Source organism: Pinus tabuliformis, chromosome 1_1, assembly GCF_031772625.1.
Source record: "Pinus tabuliformis cultivar Carrire ecotype Pingquan chromosome 1_1, CPIR1, whole genome shotgun sequence".
Classification (NCBI taxonomy): Eukaryota; Viridiplantae; Streptophyta; class Pinopsida; order Pinales; family Pinaceae; genus Pinus; species Pinus tabuliformis.
Genome location: NC_142297.1, coordinates 82,102,429 through 82,122,789, shown reverse-complemented (window position 1 = coordinate 82,122,789; position 20,361 = coordinate 82,102,429). Strand labels below are relative to the sequence as shown.

At 36.0% G+C, this 20,361-nt stretch overlaps 1 protein-coding gene across 1 annotated transcript in view; it reads left to right on the top strand.

Moving 5' to 3' along the window:
- The first annotated feature begins 5,444 nt into the window (after positions 1-5,444).
- LOC149211680 (protein IN2-1 homolog A-like) overlaps positions 5,445-20,361 on the top strand; it is a 28,104-nt gene continuing 13,187 nt past the window's right edge. The window contains exons 1-6 of the mRNA XM_089388457.1: positions 5,445-5,656; positions 5,914-5,979; positions 6,095-6,166; positions 6,262-6,337; positions 7,372-7,470; positions 7,701-7,808. Of these exons, the coding sequence (XP_089244583.1) occupies positions 5,445-5,656; positions 5,914-5,979; positions 6,095-6,166; positions 6,262-6,337; positions 7,372-7,470; positions 7,701-7,808 (633 nt within the window). The remainder of the gene's footprint in view (positions 5,657-5,913; positions 5,980-6,094; positions 6,167-6,261; positions 6,338-7,371; positions 7,471-7,700; positions 7,809-20,361) is intronic.

Here is a 20,361-nt window from a genome sequence, read left to right as displayed (position 1 = left end):
GACCATTTCTGTTGGTTCGGTTGTGTTGCGTTGTTGGTTTTCCCTTTTTCGGCCTTTTGTCTCCTGGTCTCTGTCCACTTGAATCCCTCTTATAGAGTTACACAATCATTGCATAATGCATAAAGGGGAGGTGGCCAACTATTCTGCAACGTAAGAGGGCCTCGGGCCTTTGGAATCCTTTGGACTGCCAAAAACGATCGTTTTCTGTTTTACACAGAGAAACACCACAACACTATGAAATTCTGCCAAAACATTGTTGATTTCGAACTTTGAAAGTCCTTAAATACGGTCTATTCATCTATCGGGTCCGTCCTCATCGCTATCGCAAGTCGCTTTGGCCTTGCTCCTTTGTACTTTTAAAATACGTTAAAAATCGTGAAAACAACGTAAAAATGGCTTATGGCGGATCTGACATAATATACAATAGCTTTAAGGAACCCTTTCGGGTCCGGTTTATCTCATCGGACATCTATATAGGTATAAGCCCCGCTCCTCTATGAAGCTCCAATGCGATTGATTGCAATCGCATATTGCGATAACCTTGGGTCATTTGGTGAGCGCTCTGTTGTGTTGGTCGTTTGTGATTTTGTGATGCAATGTGGACCGTTGATTTGCACACTTGATCAACGATCCACATTGTCTCTGTTGATCGCCATCGCAAGTTCCATATATTCTGCGCCGATATCCGCCAATTTTCACCATCGATTATGATCTGCCGACTGGATCTGGACCGTTGATCGGCCAGATCTGACGGCTCCTATGCATTCACTGTTGCCACTACCGATAACTCTGTTTTTCTCTGTTTCCTTGGGTTTTTGCGTCCCGATAGTTTTTTCCTACCATTCTAAGGGCTCTTCTCATGCAGTTGTTTTGATCTTTTGAATGATCTTTAAGAAGGTTTCGAAGAGTTAAATATTGTTTTGGATCCATTTTTGGACCACATGCCAATAGGGTTAACAGGACCCCTGAAAAATCTAAATCTGAGTGCCACATGTCCTTCATACCACCACGTGGAGGAGAGAGAAGAAGGCTCGCCCATCCCTGGTTTTGCATGGATTTCCTTTGTTAATTTTTTTCCGTCGTCCCCGGAGATTTAACACTATATCGCTAAATCGCAACATCACAAGGTTCTTAGAGTGATAACCTCATTGTTCTACCAATCCGTCAATTATGATGCCCTGGACCCTGAATCCGCCGATAGACTAGACCCGTCAATATGCCAGATTTGCGATATCGGCGATCAACTGATCAGAGATTTCACTACATTCTCTGTCGCGACTTCGGGAAAATCTCCAATTTGCAATTTTGATGAGCTCCCATACCTTCAATTGCGATGAGCCTCCCTTGGTTTTTTCTCTTATTTTTTCTAACTTTCGAAGGGCAGATTAAATCTGCTCTAACTTTTGATCCAGAAGTCCATTTTTAGACTTCCATATACCATTGAAAAGACTTTATGAGCACTATGCAATGGGGAGGGTCTGATTTAGCTCTGAGAGCTTTTGTGGCTTGGAAGGTTACTGCTAAATTCACTACTCTTTGAAAACTTTGATCAACTGAAAACTCATAATGCAGTGAGTGATAACACATAATAAACCATAGTCAACTATGGTCAACCATGTTCAACCATAGTCAATGATGGACTTTCATGTTCAACATGGAATACCACAATCATTTATAGTTACCTAAGGTCAAACATGGTGAACATGGACAACCATAATCAACCATGGTCGACCATAGTCTAACCATGGCCACCATAGTCAACTATGGTCAAACATAGTCAACTATAGTCGAATCATAGTCAACCAATGCCAAACCATGATCAATCACAATTAACCAAGCTAGCTATGTCCAATCATAGTTAATTATGGTCTACCATGGTCACCCATAGTTAACCATGGACATCCATCCTTGTTATTTTAACCATGATCAACACTGTAACTAAAGTTAATTATTGTCAACCATGGACCACATGGGAAACTATAGTTAATCATGGGTAGCCATAGTCAAGCCATTATTAACCTTTTTCAAGGTTGCATGTTAGGAATAATAAATTCAACATTCCTATGTTATGAACAAAAATCAACATTATGATGCGACAAATAAAAATGAAATTTGTAAGTTGGCGAACCATAATCAATGTCGCAATGTGGAAAATGAAATATTATGTCATGATGTGATGAAAAAATACCAATGTCGCAACATAATGAGCAAAATATGACATCAAATATGGTGAACATGCTTTCCCATGTTTGACCATGTTTAGTCGGATGTTTATGAGTAACTATGGTTTATGAAAGATGTCAATGGTTAATCACGATTTACCATGTAGATCACGGTCAATCAAGGCTGGCCATAATTGGTCATGGATGACCAAAATTGATAATAGTCAACCATCATCAACCATTGTCAACCATAGTTAACTATCATCACCATGGTTGACTATGGTTAACTTTGGTGACCATGGTTGACTATGTTTAACTATGGTTTATTATGGTTAACTATGGTCACCATGGTAAATCATTATCAACCTGAATTCACTCTAGTCACCATGGTTGACCATACTTAATATTTAAAAGTGTTTAATAATATTAATATTAACATGGTTTAAAACACATGTATTAATATTAATAAGATTCAATAAGCTTCTATCTCTAAGGATTGAAATTGTTTAATAATATTGATATTAAGATTAATAAGATTTAAAAGAGTTTAATAATGAAATTTATTAATAACATTAATATCAGATTTTCTTAGAATATAACTAATAAAATTAATTTGATAAATGTTCATAACGCTTAAAATCATTTTGTTATTTGTAGAGCATTCAACATATTTATATGCCACCATTTGTAATGTTAAGATAGTTGTATTGATTTGAAACTGAAATGGGGTAGCTTTTTAATTTAAAATATATATATATATATATATATATATATATATATATATATATATATATATATTAAATATAAACCATTTATAAATATAATGGAAAATTTATCATAATTCATGTGTCGAATTTGTAATAGGATAATTATTATTATCTACTATCTATAAATACAAATTGATTCATTAACACTAATTAAAAAAACCACTCCACTTGCAATCATTGATTAGAAACCATTTAATAGTTAAGAAATTTGTATTGAAGTGTATCAGAACTAAAACCACAACAACGTCTTGAAAGTAAAGTTTATTATTTCTTAGTATTCATATTGGAAGATGTCTTAAATATTATTTTTTGGAGTTTCCTGTGTAGCAGAAAATTTTGTAGTGAAATCTTGATTTCTGTTATTTAAATTGGTTTTTTTATTGCATATTATGGATTCAACATCCTGGAAAATCCATGGGGACTGTATATATGGGTTCAACACCCTAGGCACTTCGATTGTGCAAAGTTCACCCATCAAACTTGTGATTTCAATGAATCATTGCCAAATTCTAAATAAAATAGATTGGAATATAAACCAAAAAACTTTCCAAAAAATCACACTTAAGAACAACTTGTTAATATTAACCATTTTCGTTAATTATTTACACGTCTCTTGAACATATAGTTGCATAACTTAGTTTGGTTTTGCTCTCTATAATATCATAAGGGAAAGTTTAAACACAGGGGCTTTACTAGGGGAGCAATAGCATGCTATCACGTGTGTTCATATTAGGGTATATATATTGAGGAAAAATGACATGATATATTGTGGGATATATAGGGGGAAAAGGGTTTTTATATTGACAAGTATAAAAAATGGAGCTCAAAGTTAATGAAAAAATATAAAGGGTATAAAAAATGTTAATAAAAAATGGATACCTACAATATCTAGTGGAAGTAGAGGTTTTTAAATTGGGAAAGTGTATTGGGTTCATATTGGTAGGGGGTTAAATAATGTGATTTTGAATAATATTTTCCAATATTAATCAAATTAAAGATATTGTATAATATGCCACTACCGCACGTGATAAGTCATAAGTTCAATGAATGAAACGCCATAAGTTTAAAAATATATTGAGATAGTACCGTCTTTTAATAATAAAAAAATTGCACGAAATCTTTCCTAAACTTAGAACAACCATGGTAACATGTTCTTTGCTAATCTCATTAACAAGAAACTGTTGATTTTATTAAACCATATTTTATATGATTTTATTTTATTCATAGGTAATTGTTTTTATACATTGTTTTATGTATTATCATAAATAACAGTGATATTTTTTTTTTAAAGATAATAAAATTAAAAAAATATTTTAATTAAATTTAATACAACTGTTTTATATTTTTATTTTTTTATTAAAATTTGTTTTTATTATTTAATATTTTGTTTTTAAATAAAATTCAATAACATAAATTTTGATAAAATAAATATAATATATAAATAAATTAAATACTATAAAAAAAATAAAATTATTACGCTGTAAGGCGTTCCCTCTGGAATGAACTCCCCTCCATGCTACCGTGTCTCGACGTGGGCCGTTAAATGGATTGTTAGATGATTAAATAATCTCCAGCCATTAGATCATCAGCGAAGAAACAGAGTCGTTCGCCCTAAGGTCTCAAGCAACACAGCGAAATTTTTTGGGTATATCGAAGTGGGTGGCAGTATTCAGACCATTTTTGGTTTGGATTCTCAAATTTTTGGAGCCCAATCCCCAGTTCGCAGATTTTTGCATCTGCTTCCTGTTTTCTGATTCTGGTTCTCACATTTTCGTATCTCTATCTTCTTGTCTGATTTGGGTCAGCAGCGGTTTTTGGTGTGGGAAGAAAACTTCTGAAGATGAAAATCAAGGCGTATATTCCTGATTTCAAGCTTGCATTTGAGGGTTTCTGTATACATGTTGGAGGGGGGGCAGTCTTGGATGAGTTGGAGAAGAATATACCCTATCGGAATGGTCTGCTTTGTATCTATTTCAATATCGAGGACTAGACCCTGAACTGGATCTGTTATGGGAATTTCCAGTGAAACTGTGGAAAAGAGTTTCTTCCGGATTTGAACTCCAGACCTCCAAGATGATGCACATAAAGTTTTACTATAGGAGTTGTTGTATTGCTTTTTTCTCTATTTCATGAGTATATTGTCAATTTGTGGTCTCGTTTCAAGGGGATTTTCTGAGTGGTAAAGCTGCCTTGGACCTCAATGCTCCTCTGATTGGAAGAAACCTTAGAGCACTTGGATTTAGGGTCATGGAATCCATCGTTTTTGGTCTAAATGCAGGGCTGGGATATTTGCTCATGTTGGCAGTGATGTCTTTCAATGGGGTTTTTTTTATAGCTGTGATCCTGGGGTTTGTTGTTGGGTATTTCTTCTTGCCATGGGGAAGGCGAAGAAGAAAATATTGAAATTCCATGTGGGTGCTCGTAAACTTCATGATCATTGTATATTGTTGTTTTTTTTTATGCTTTCGGTTGTGGGAGACATGACCCTGTTGTTCGAGGGTTGGAAGACTCAACCATGGCTTGGTTACTCGCTTATCCTTGTTGCTATTTGTTTTTTTTGTTTTTTTCTTCTGTATTTCATGAGTATATTGTCAATCTACGGTCTCGTTTCAAGGGGATTTCAAGTGGTAAAGCTGCCTCGGACCTTAATGCTGCTTCTTTGATTGGAAGAAAATTGGCATCATTGATGGACTATTATGGGTTGCGGAGATTATCAGTGGAAACATCGTAACTTTGTCAATATTCCATGGTAATAGGAAGCATAGAGATCTAAAGGAAACAATCATGTATGCAGTAAGGTCTCTTAGAACACTATAGGGGGTGGTTTGAAAATAGCTATGAAGATTACCAGAACACTGCAACCAGGTTAAGATGGAAGCACTGTAAATCACTACATTGTTTGATTGTATATTTAATTTATTATATCCAAACTTGTACCTAATTTACCAAAATATTTTTTGTGGCATCGTGTTGCTTGACTGCAGCTATGCAATTCCACCCGCTCTCACGTCCAAATCGGAGCCTCCTCCATTGTTTGATGGAATGACCAGGTGGGTAGCTAAATTTTCATCGTTATTGTATCTAAATCATCACTTTCTATTGGAATGTGTATAGTATCATACTCTGTTTAGCGATTAAATACTGAAATTGATCTGGGGTTTGTAGATTGTACATCAGTGTGACATGCCCATATGCCCGACGATTTTGGAGTGCCAGGAACATCAAGGTTTTTATCATGTTGGTCCCCTATTTTGTGTGGGTAGTTGTTCTATTGATATAAGATACCATTATGCAATGACTGAAACGATTGAAAATAAAATGCAAGGTCTTAGTGAGATTCAAATAGTTACGATTGATTTGCAAGACAGACCAGCATGGTACAAGGAGAAAGTTTATCCTCCGAACAAGGTTGGCTCTTGTTTCTATGTTTATCTAATTTTATTTTTCTTTTAGTTACTCAAGGGCAGTTGGATCCGCTATTTGGGTCATGGTTTGATTGCTATGTAATTAGGGTCTGTAGTGTAAAAACTTTGTTATTAGTTTATCCTCCGAACAAGGTTGGCTCTTGTTTCTATGTTTATCTAATTTTATTTTTCTTTTAGTTACTCAAGGGCAGTTGGATCCGCTATTTGGGTCATGGTTTAATTGCTATGTAATTAGGGCCTGTAGTGTAAAAACTTTGTTATTAGTTTCTTATCTTGATCCAAGTAGATGCAAAAGAGAAATTAGATGGGTTGGTCCTCCTTTTACCTTAGCTCAAGTAAAATGGAACACGCTTGCACATTAATAAGCTGTCTAGAAACCTTTTGTTAATTGATAGAGTATTATGTTTGGCTCAGTAGATTTGATCTATGACGAAGTAAATTGGGGTGGGGATCATAGGGTTATTACATGAGCTGGATAAGGTTATTACCTTGCCAAATTTGGAGTCTATCTTGCCACAAACCCAAATATTTTAATATATGTGCATTGTGCTGGCTACAAATTAGTATGTTGTCAGATGCAACTTGAATTAATAAGTGATTTATGAGATAACATATTGTTGCTTAGGGTTTAGATGCAACTCCAAGCTTAAGATCCACACACTTCTCACTGTGTCCTGATAGGTTTGAAGCTTAGAGTTCAAATGCTACTCCAAGGTTATGAGCCATCCTCTCACTATTGCTTGAGAGGCTCCAATGAGTTTTTGATCATCACGGTTTTAGCCTTTTACAATTTGGGCATGGAATAAGAAAGACCAACACAGATTTGGGATTGCTTTTAACATTCCTAGTCAGCTAGGAAGACCTATTTCTTGTGTGTTTTTGTGTGATCATCACTAATCTTTCAAGCAAGGAACGTGAAGAAATAGAAGTGCCAAATGTCAAATGTTACAAAAGGGCCAAATGTATGCAAGATATAGAGTGGAACTTGCAAATAACTCACTATTTTCAATTTTTCAGGTTCCTTCCCTTGAGCACAATGGCAAGGTCACAGGAGAGAGTCTGGATTTACTTGAGTATCTCGAGAACAATTTTGAAGGACCTAAAATTTTTCCCACGGTATGTGTTACCCTACCTTAATATTGTTAATTTAGTTCATTAGCTAAATTAAAGTGTCTCAATGGTCAAGCACTTCGTATTTGTCAATTTTAGTTTATAATGTTGAACCCGTTAGAGACTTTTTCAGCGAAGCAGGGTAGGGTTGGAACGTGAGCTGTAATACCTTTAGGAGTTATTGTCTAGCTTTACTGCCAGAGTCTATGCTCTATAACTTTCTTTCCATTAAACAGGATCTTGTGAAGAAAGAGGCTGCAAATGAGTTATTGAAGTATACAGATACTTTTACAAAAAATGCATTCATCGCTTTGACCAAGCCAGATTCTGAGACTGCACAAGAAGTTGGTAAGAACAATTTTTCAGAAGCCATCTCATACATTTGAATAAGATGTCTTATATTCAATGGATTATGAAGAGTGTGGATTAATATAAATGCACTTCCCATCATGACAGGGCCTGCTCTTGATTATTTGGAAAATGCTCTCGGAAATTTTTTCCCTCTGAAATGAACTCCCCTCCATGCTACCGTGTCTTGACGTGGGCCGTTAAATGGATTGTTAGACGATTAAATAATCTCCAGCCATTAGATCATCAGTGAAGAAACACTGCAACAGAGTCATTCGCCCTGAGGTCTCAAGTGACACAACGAAATTTTATGGGTATATCGAAGTGGGTGGCGGTATTCAGACCATTTTTGGTTTGGATTCTCAGATTTTTGGAGCCCAATCCCCAGTTCGCAGATTTTTGCATCTGCTTCCTGTTTTCTGATTCTGGTTCTCACATTTTCGTATCTCTATCTTCTTGTTTGATTTGGGTCAGCAGTGGTTTTTGGTGTGGGAAGAAAACTTCTGAAGATGAAAATCAAGACATATATTCCTGATTTCAAGCTTGCATTTGAGGGTTTTTGTATACATGTTGGAGGGGAGGCAATCTTGGATGAGTTGGAGAAGAATATACCCTATCGGAATGGTCTGCTTTGTATCTATTTCAATATCGAGGACCAGGCCCTGAACTAGATCTGTTAGGGGCATTTCCAGCGAAATTGTGGAAAAGGGTTTCATCCAGATTCGAACTCCAGACCTCCAAGATGATGCACATAATGTTTTACTACAGGAGCTACTGTTCGACAGCTAGAAGACTCAATCATGGCTTGGTTACTCGCTTACCCTTCTTGTTGTATTTCTTTTTTCTATATTTCATGAGTATATTGTCAATCTGCGGTCTCGTTTCAAGGGGATTTTTCGAGTGGTAAAGCTGCCTCGGACCTCAATGCTCCTCTGATTGGAAGAAACCTTAGAGCACTTGGATTTAGGGTCATGGAATCCGCCGTTTTTGGTCTGAATGCAGGGCTGGGATATTTTCTCATGTTGGCAGTGATGTCTTTCAATGGGGTTTTTTTATAGCTGTGATCCTGGGGTTTGTTGTTGGGTATTTCTTCTTGCCATGGGGAAGGCGAAGAAGAAAAAATTGAAAGTCCATGTGGGTGCTCGTGAACTTCATGATCATTGTAAATTGTTGTTTTTTTTTATGCTTTTGGTTGTGGGAGACATGACCCTGTTGTTCGAGGGCTGGAAGACTCAATCATGGCTTGGTTACTTGCTTATCCTTATTGCTGTTTGTTTTTTTTGTTTTTTGCTTCTGTATTTCATGAGTATATTGTCAATCTACGATCTCATTTCAAGGGGATTTCGAGTGGTAAAGCTGCCTTGCACCTTAATGCTGCTTCTATGATTGGAAGAAAATTGGCATCATTGATGGAATATTATGGGCTGCGGAGATTATCAGTGGAAATCTCGTAACTTTGTCAATATTCCATGGTAATAGGAAGCATAGAGATCAAAAGGAAACAATCATGTATGCAGTAAGGTCTCTTAGAACACTGCAGGGGGTGGTTTGAAAACGGCTATGATGATTACCAGAACACTGCAACCTGGTTAAGATGGCAGCACTGTAAGTCACTACATTGTTTGATTATATATTTAATTTATTATATCCAAACTTGTACCCGATTTACCAAAATATTTTCTGTGGCATCGTGTTGCTCGACTGCAGCTATGCAATTCCACCCACTTGTTGAAGCCCCAAAAATCGGGTCTACAAAAAGGGGGATACCCGCCCGGTCCGGACCTTGGTTGGCAACTCCTTATCCATTTGGTATAGCGGGTCTGACTGGGGATATGGGACCAGTTTCCCAATCTATGAGTGTGTGTGTGTAGAATTTGATGTTCCTGATCTAACAGTTCCTAATTAAGATATTCTAATTCTAACTTTAAACTAATGTTATGTTATTCTAATAAACAGCAACATCTAAGTCTATACTGACCCGAGATGTAATTTTTCTACTATGCGATCTAAAAAGATTTCAAATAACAACTGGTAATAAATATCATTCAGCTATTATGAGAAAGGAAATCAATAAGGATGAACCACTTCGCAAAAAAAAATGTTAGATGAAACAGTTGTGAAAAACATATCGCATAATGAGCTATTCATACATTAAGCATAAACAAATAGCTATCACTGTACAAAAGTGCCAAATGATAACTCAGGCATTCATGCAATAATACATAAACAACTAAAAACTGTATATCACTTTAGCACATATGCAGAAATGGTTAAGAGATAAAAGTACCATTTATAACTAGTACTACTCATGAGCTTCAAGCGACAATAATTTATCTCTCTTTGCTCTAACATCCACTAAGAGTACAGAAGTGCAACATCAGTAGAAGATATCAAATGCAAACATCAACAAATCCTATTCCATTCATTCATCAAAACCTCCTCGAAGGGTGCAAAAGTGCATGTTCTGAGGACAAGTTTTTGATAAATTTCTAGACCCTTCTCTAAATGCATGAGAAGGGTTTAAATACTACTAATTAAATAACTTATTTACAAAAAGTCAGGATACGGTTTAAATGACTGTCCTTTCTCTAAGCAAAACTATTTCTAAAATTAAATCTAATATCTAACTATTTCTGCATTTGCTCCTTAACGTTGCAAGTATTCAGTATTTGCTTGAGCAGAGTCGGTTGACTGTCTTCCGCTTTTGGTTGAGCTAAGCAAACAGAATTGGCAAGAGCTGGCAGAATTGAGAGTCATCCACTGACTATGTGGCTTTACCGTGTATGCCCAGTAATAATCCCAGTTCAACTCAGTTAACCCTTTGGATTTCTTTTGCCTTTTCTTTAGCTTTCTATTTCCAGTTTGTTTTTTATCATTGCTTTCTTGCAATTTTCGGGCTTAAAGGTGACTGAGCAGTTAGAAGCTTTCCTTCTCGAGCAATTTTCTCAACGATGCGCGATTATTGCTAGGTGCTAATCGCGCATTGGGAATTGCCTCATTCTTTGATCTGGGCTTCTCTGATGCATTTTTCGCCTTTTGCGCCTCTTTCTCTTATCGGGTATAAAGCTCAAAATTTGTAAAAATAATGATCTCGTGAGCTCTTGACCCTGAGCATTAAACTGTCTGTCTCTGATATCAGCATCGCTCAGTACCCATTTAACCATGGCTGTATATGAAAGATCTGTAATGGATGGCTCAGCAGCATTTTGTGAATCTGCGGCTCTGTTGCATGTGGTATCTGTTTATAAGGGTGCCTTTTCTCTGTCTTTGGACATTGGAGCCTTACCCTTTTTCCCCATAGCTTCCTGCACATTTCCTTGTGTAACTTTTGTTCTTCGTTCCTGCAGTTCACAAGTGAGGAGAGAGTAATGATAATAAATAATGACATGAAAGCTTTAAATGCCACGGATATGTAAAAACACGCCATCTGACGTGAACTGGCTCTTCGAAAAACACAAAACCATATTTTATTAACAACTAGCATGTAATTCATTAATTATCATTAAAGCGCGTAACCGGTTCTTGGTTTATGAAAAAAAAAAATCTTGAATATCGAGCCAGGAAAATCTGCGATGGAATGTTTCTACGATTTGCATCGTAGTATCGCATTACCGCAATATCTTCATGTTGTTCTATCGCAAGGTTGTTTGATCGCAATATCACAAAGATCGCAGATTGCAATATCGCAAGATCGCAGATCGCTTAATCGTTTAATCGTTATGTGTATTTTATGCGATTTTGCGATATGCGATACGCGATATCGCATATTGGCGATTTTAGGTTTTCCAATCGTGAGTGCTCATTAATACATGCGATGCGATGGAGTTTCGCGTCGCAATCTCGCATTTTTTTATGATTTTGACTCATAAGAAGATGCCCTATCATTCTTTGCGCGATGCGATATTTCTTAAGGAGTGACTTTACTTTCTTCATCATGAAACTTAAGCTTTTTAGATTTTTCAAAAGTATTTTCCTAAGTCCATGATGGTAAGTTTTATCCAAGAGGACATATAAGCACTAATTGATTTTTTTTTTTTTTTTTTTTACTAAGGGTCCCCACTTATATAGTGTTATTGCTAATACTAAATGGGGGGGGGGGGTTGTTGGTGGCCACAAAAATTGGCGATTCACTTGGAAGAACCAGTTATCTCTATTTTTCTATTGAATTTTCTAAACTTCCAAAACAGAAAATATTTCAAAAAGTTAAACTTTATTATGGAAAGATAAAGTACATTATGCTCTAACCTGTCAATGACATTTTGTTTCAACTATTTTCAACTTTGATTATTTGCTTCCTCAGGCTAGTCCTTGTATTTACATCAGTCATTACTTGGTCTTGTAAAGATAAAACAAAGTCTTCTCTGTAAACTAGTTTTAAATATGCTCATTTGTCGTAGGTAGAGCCTCTGCTGCCAGCAGGCGTTTATAGCCTCGACAGGGTTACCTGTTACCCAGCAATGATCATGTATCCTACTTAAAGCAACCTACAACTCTCAAAGAAGAATCCACATCCACACTTATTGCTTTGATTTTCTTTTTACTCTTAAAGAACAATGTCTTGGTTTGATAGCCAATTTATGACATAGTCATTCACTTGATTTATAACTTTGCTGAACAAGATGGCTCGTGATGAGACCCCTTGTCTTTTGATTGCAAAAATCTTGAGTCATTGCCCTGTTGTGGTGTACAGTATTTGGCAAAGTCGGCAAGTTATAATATCAGTGATTATGATAAGCCGGCTCGTGATGAGACCTCTTATTCTTCAAGATGAAGTGTATTCTTGGGTTGTTCCTCTGAAAATTGTGATCTCCTTAGCAGGGAGGAAGTCATTGTTTCCTTAAGATAGCTTTGGACGACAATAATAGAGTTTTTTGGAAATAGATGTTCTACAGAGAATCTTTATTTTGTTATTGATACCTTTCATTGTACTAGCATAAAACAATTTCTTCACAAAAGGTTATTTGCATCAAACTTTATGAAGTTGAAACTAGTATCATATTTAGGCTAGAGTCTTTAACTGTATCTATCAATAATAAAGATCAATTTTCCAAAAGATTTTCTATTTATACAAGCGAAAAATCAAAATCTGAAAGAGAATTGGTGTCTTGTTTGTAAATGCCTAATGTAACCACTCACAACTAGTTTTATTATGAAAAAAAAACAACTACTCTACAAAAATAGAAGAATAATCTTCTATGGAAAATATTTCTTGAGAATTTGCCCGTTAACAGGCAAAGAGTCTCTCTTACCTGCTAAATCCTGTACAACAAACGTTGATGGACCTATGACTTCTACAATTTGAAAAGGACCAAGCCACATTCTTTGAAATTTTGTATGTTTTCCTTTCTCTTCATGAGCCTTGTCCCATTTTAAAACTAAGTCTCCCATTGAAAATCTTTTCTGGTCATTATGTTTGAATCAAAAGAGCATTCTTTGAAATTTTGTATGTTTTCCTTTCTCTTCATGAGCCTTGTCCCATTTTAAAACTAAGTCTCCCATTGAAAATCTTTTCTGGTCATTATGTTTGAATCAAAAGAGGATTTTACTAGTGCTTGATGATGAGCATGGGTTTTCTTAGCCTGTTCTCGTTGTTCTTCTAATTTGATTATTTCCATTTGTCTTAGCTGTAAGGAGGAAGTGGGTACTTCATCAATGTATTGAACTAGAGACAAAGAGGGAATAGCTAAATGAGTCGGAAGAATCACTTCTTTCCCATAAACTAAATTAAAGGGAGAAGTGCCGATAGAAGCTTTTTGCGTTATTCGGTCTGCCCATAAAGCATATATCAGAGCCTTATACCAATTTTTATGATTTTGGTCAACTATTCTTTTGATAATCCTGATTAGGTTTTTATTTTTAGACTCAGCTAACCCATTGCCTTGTGGGTAATAATTGGCCGAATATTTAAGTATGAATCCTCTTTTAAGTGCAAATTCAGCCATTGCATTTCCAGAAAAGTATGATGCATTATCAAACATTAAAGCGGAAGGCAATCCAAACTTGGTGATTATAAATTGATTTATGAACTTAATGATATTTTCAGCTTTAGCCGTCTTGAGTGGAACTGCTTCTACCCACTTAGTAAAATAATCTGTCATTGTAAGGATATATCTATGCTGCTTAGAAGAGTGAGGAACGATCTCACCTATTATGTCCAATCCCCACTGAATTCGAAGAAGAGGAAGAGGAAATTGCCACTGAAGGGAAAATTGATGAAGAAGAAGTTGTAGAGTTACAAGGAATGTGGGATTTCATCCACCCACAAGACGAAGATCAAGAAGTATTCCCAGTTAGCACACGAAGTAGAAATCAGCTTGATCCTCCCCAAATTACCCCTAAGCCAAAGAGCGCAAGATCTGCAATAAAGGATAAAGTCGCAACAAAGAAAACGAAATCTAAAGCGACTCAAACCAGCCCAGTCCAAACATATGCATCAACTCCATCTAAAACACTGATCGTGTCGGATGAAATGGAGTACAATATTATAGAAGATATGAAAAAGACTAGGGCCAACATCACTCTTTGCTAATTGAGCAAGTTAAAGCATCAACAGAAGATAATGTTGAAATAATTACATGTTGTGCCAGTTGCATCTTTGCCTGCCGCTGTACTTTCTCAAGCTTCTCATAACATGGGAAGACCTCCAACTAATGAGATCAATAAGATTGATCCAAATGAAATCGCCCTAATTGGAAGAAAATCAAGATCTGATACTCCCCCGTTTCTCCTTATGAAATTTTCAATAAAAATGTGCACAATTGCTTGGTGGATTCTGGTGCTTCATCGAATATTTTGCCAAAGTCCATATGTGCCAAGTTAAACGTTCAACCACAGAAATCCGCTGTGCGCGTAGTTCAGCTAGATCGATCTCAAGTCGAAGTGATTGGCGAACTGAATCAAGTAACCATAAGGCTGTCATCCAACCCAAAGGTATGTCAAGTTATTGACATTTTAGTTGCTAATATTCCAGAATTTTATGGCTTAATTCTTAGCAGGGATTGGTCAGAAAAACTTCATGTATACTTCGCAACTGACTGGTCGCACGTGTGGCTACCCTACAATAGTAAACCAAATCAAATAAAATTTGAACGAGAACTACATCAGAAATTCATAGTAACGGAGCTAGAGGGGGAAAATGAACCAGTAGCATATAACAGTAGCATTATTGGCAATTACTTACTAGATTCTTTCCTCGGCAATTTTAATGCTCACACGTCACCTTATTTAGAACACTCTGTTTTGTCCCAAGTCGAAAATTTTTCTCGAACTAATAGTTCAAAATGTATCAATTTTTTAGATAATCCTGTAAAGAAATCTTTGTTTTGGAAATTATTTTTTGATGGTTCTAAATCTAATGAAGGAGCAGGAGCAGGATGCGTTCTAATTAGTCTAGAAGGAGATAAAATTATGCTAACATGCAAACTCGAATTTGATTGCACCAAAAATACAGCAGAATATGAGGCTTTGGTCCAAGGGTTGTACAAAGCAATCGGGTTAGACGTCAAGTACCTTCAAGTTTTCGGAGACTCTGGGATTGTGGTCAGACAGATACGTAATACTATACATTGCTTATCGGGTCATTTAAAACATTATCAATCCTTAGTTCAAGATCTGACTGAGCATTTTATAGCATTTAATATTTCTTCAATTCGCAGACTCCAAAATGCAAGTGCAGACCTTTTGGCTAACATAGCTTCTAAGCTTATTCCTTTAGAAGATTTTAGTCCAGATAGATTCTCAATAGAATTAATCTTTAGACCATCCATTCCTGATAACATCACAAATTGGAGAGTATTCAATGATGATCCTGATATCGTAAATTTCCTCACATCTGAAGGATACTACTCCAATCAAATAATTGACGAAGACCAACATGATCGACAATTGCAACAAGATAGCACTAACAATGCTATACCTAAGTCGGTAGTCAAGTTAGAAGACCTGTACGATTTGAAAGATCGGTTTAAAAGGTCTACCAATTCAAAACTCCAAAGTTCAACTTTGAATTACGAATTAGTAAACCTAGGAACCGATGCCAAACCATAAAACATTAATCTAGGTCTCGGCTTAGCCCCTGAAGAAAAATTAGCGTATATTCGTCTTTTGAGACAATATAAAAATGTTTTTGCTTGGAATTATGATGAACTCAAAACATACGACACTTCCATCATCCAACATACTATTCCAATGATCGATAATGAAAAACCTGTCCATTGAGAAAGATCCATCCCAATTTAGAAAATCAGATAAAAACTGAACTCAATAAGTTATTGAAAGCCAGAATAATCTTTCCCGTCAGACATTCTAAATGGGTCTCCAATATGGTACCTGTTAGAAAGAAAAACGGAGATATTAGGATTTGCATTGACTTTCGAAACCTTAACAAGGCCTGCCAAAAAGATAATTTTCCTTTACCACCTATGGAACAGATATTACAGGCAGTGGCGGGCTCAGAATTAATGTCTTTCTTGGATGGATTTTCATGATACAATCAAGTGTTGGTACATCCTAATGATCAATTAAAAACCACATTTAGAACTAAATGGGGCACATACGCATATTGAAAGATGCCATTTGGTTTGATTAATGCTGGTTCCACATTTCAGAGAGCCGTGGACATCACATTTAAAGGTTTAGTCAATAAATCTGTAGTAATTTATTTGGATGATATAACCGTGTATTCCAAGAAACGAAGCGACCATCTTAGAGATTTAAAACAAATCTTCCAACGGTGTTTAAGATATGGAATTTCACTTAACCAAAAAAAATCCTTTTTCGCATTAAGTGAAGGGAAACTTCTAGGATTCATAGTGTCAAAATCCGGAATTCACATCGATTCCGACAGAATCAAAGAGATTTCTGAAATATCCTTACCTTACAACAAAAAAGCCATGCAATCTTTCCTTGGTCAGATCAACTTTGTAAAGAGATTCGTTCCAGATTTTTCACGAATCGTGTCTCCTTTGCAAGCCATGATTAAAAAGAACTCAAATTTTAAATGGGGCCAAGATGAACACGAAGCATTCAACCTGATCAAACAAGATATTATTAATGCTCCATCTTTAGCAACTCTGAATTTTTCAGAGCCTTTTATTTTATATACATTTGCCTCAGATAGGTCATATGCTATGATACTTACTCAAGCAAATCAAGAAAAAGCGAAAGCCCCAATTGATTTTTTCAGTTCAAATTTACAGGGCGCTGAATTAAATTATTCAGATGTGGAGAAACAGGCTTATGCTGTTTTCAAAGCAGTCAAATAGTTGCTTTGAGAAGGAAAGCTACTAACTGCTCAGTCACCTGTAAGCCAGATCAAAGCAGTCAAATACTTCAAACCTTTTTTACTCAAAACCCATACTAAAATTATAGTACTGTTTCCAGCAGTAAGGAATCTTCTAGTACAGAAGGATGTGGGTGAGAAAAGGGCCAATTAGGTTACTGCCTTACAGGAATATGACATTGAGATTAAACCAGCAAACATTGTAAGAGGCCAAGGATTTTGCAAAATGCTGGTTGGAGCGTCGCAAATTTCTGAAATTCCATCTGCAGAGGTACAAATGTGCGAGGTAAGCCTAAACGATGCAGAATCATTATACACTGATATCATTTATTATCTTAAGAACGGATATGCTCCTTCACATCTCGATCATACTCAGAAAAGAGATCTAAGGTTGAAAGCCAAACAATATCAGCTCATAAATGATATTCTTTTTAGAATAAATTATGATTTTGTTCTTCTTAGATGTCTTGAGAAATCTGAAGCTGAAAAAGTTTTGCAGGAACTCCACGATGGGCTAGCAGGCAGACACTATGTTGGAGATGCTACTGCACATAAAATCTTGCGCGTAGGCTATTACTGGCCCACGTTATTTAAAGACTCGCACAATTACGTGAGGAAATTTAAAGTCTGCGAAAATACTGCTGGGAGACAAAAGAAGCCATCCTTGCCACTACAACCGGTTAACATTGAGCAACCTTTCAGTCAGTGGGGATTGGACATAATAGGTGAGATCGTTCTTTACTCTTCTAAGCAGCATAGATATATCCTTACAACGACAGATTATTTTACTAAGTGGGTAGAAGCGGTTCCACTCATGACAGCTAATGCTGAAAATATCATTGAGTTCATAGATCAATTTATAATCACCAGGTTTGGATTGCCTTCCGCTTTAATGTTTGATAATACATCATACTTTTCTGGAAATGCAATGACTGAATTTGCACTTAAAAGAGGATTCAAACTTAAATATTCGGCCAATTATTACCCACAAGGCAATGGGTTAGTTGAGTCTAAAAATAAAAACCTAATCAGGATTATCAAAAGAATAGTTGACCAAAATCATAAAAATTGGCAAAAGGCTCTAATATATGCTTTATGGGCAGACCGAATAACGCAAAAAGCTTCTATCGGCACTTCTCCCTTTAATTTAGTTTATGGGAAAGAAGTGGTTCTTCCGACTCATTTAGCAATTCCCTCTTTGTCTCTAGTTCAATACATTGATGAAGTACCCACTTCCTCCTTACAGCTAAGACAAATGGAAATAATCAAATTAGAAGAACAACGAGAACAGGCTAAGAAAACCCATGCTCATCATCAAGCACTAGTAAAATCCTCTTTTGATTCAAACATAATGACCAAAAAAGATTTTCAGATGGGAGACTTAGTTTTAAAATGGGACAAGGCTCATGAAGAGAAAGGCAAACATACAAAATTTCAAAGAATGTGGCTTGGTCCTTTTCAAATTGTAGAAGTCATAGGTCCATCAACGTTTGTGTTACAGGATTTAGCAGGTAAGAGAGACTCTTTGCCTGTTAACGGACAAATTCTCAAGAAATATTTTCCATAGAAGATCATTCTTCTATTTTTGTAGAGTAGTTGTTTTTTTTTTTCATAATAAAACTAGTTGTGAGTGGTTACATTAGGTATTTACAAACAAGACACCAATTCTCTTTCAGATTTTGATTTTTCGCTTGTATAAATAGAAAATCTTTTGGAAAATTGATCTTTATTATTGATAGATACAGTTAAAGACTCTAGCCTAAATATGATACTAGTTTCAACTTCATAAAGTTTGATGCAAATAACCTTTTTTGAAGAAATTGTTTTATGCTAGTACAATGAAAGGTATCAATAACAAAATAAAGATTCTCTGTAGAACATCTATTTCCAAAAAACTCTATTATTGTCGTCCAAAGCTATCTTAAGGAAACAATGACTTCCTCCCTGCTAAGGAGATCACAATTTTCAGAGGAACAACCCAAGAATACACTTCATCTTGAAGAATAAGAGGTCTCATCACGAGCCGGCTTATCATAATCACTGATATTATAACTTGCCGACTTTGCCAAATACTGTACACCACAACAGGGCAATGACTCAAGATTTTTGCAATCAAAAGACAAGGGGTCTCATCACGAGCCATCTTGTTCAGCAAAGTTATAAATCAAGTGAATGACTATGTCATAAATTGGCTATGAAACCAAGACATTGTTCTTTAAGGGTAAAAAGAAAATCAAAGCAATAAGTGTGGATGTGGATTCTTCTTTGAGAGTTGTAGGTTGCTTTAAGTAGGATACATGATCATTGCTGGGTAACAGGTAACCCTGTCGAGGCTATAAACGCCTGCCGGCAGCAGAGGCTCTACCTACGACAAATGAGCATATTTAAAACTAGTTTACAGAGAAGACTTTGTTTTATCTTTACAAGACCAAGTAATGACTGATGTAAATACAAGGACTAGCCTGAGGAAGCAAATAATCAAAGTTGAAAATAGTTGAAACAAAATGTCATTGACAGGTTAGAGCATAATGTACTTTATCTTTCCATAATAAAGTTTAACTTTTTGAAATATTTTCTGTTTTGGAAGTTTAGAAAATTCAATAGAAAAATAGAGATAACTGGTTCTTCCAAGTGAATCGCCAATTGTTGTGGCCACCAACAACCCCCCCCCCCCCCATTTAGTATTAGCAATAACACTATATAAGTGGGGACCCTTAGTCAAAAAATAAAAATAAAAATCAATTAGTGCTTATATGTCCTCTTGGATAAAACTTACCATCATGGACTTAGGAAAATACTTTTGAAAAATCTAAAAAGCTTAAGTTTCATGATGAAGAAAGTAAAGTCACTCCTTAAGAAATATCGCATCGCGCAAAGAATGATAGGGCATCTTCTTATGAGTCAGAATCTTAAAAAAATGCGAGATTGCGACGCGAAACTCCATCTCATTGCATGTATTAATGAGCACTCACGATTGGAAAACCTAAAATCGCCAATATGCGATATCGCGTATCGCATATCGCAAAATCACATAAAATACACATAACGATTAAACGATTAAGCGATCTGCGATCTTGCGATATTGCAATCTGCGATCTTTGCGATATTGCGATCAAACAACCTTGCGATAGAACAACATGAAGATATTGCGTTAATGCGATACAACGATATGCGATACTGCGATGCAAATCGCAGAAACATTCCATCGCAGATTTTCCTGGCTCGATATTAAAGAATTTTTTTTTCCATAAACCAAGAACTGGTTACGC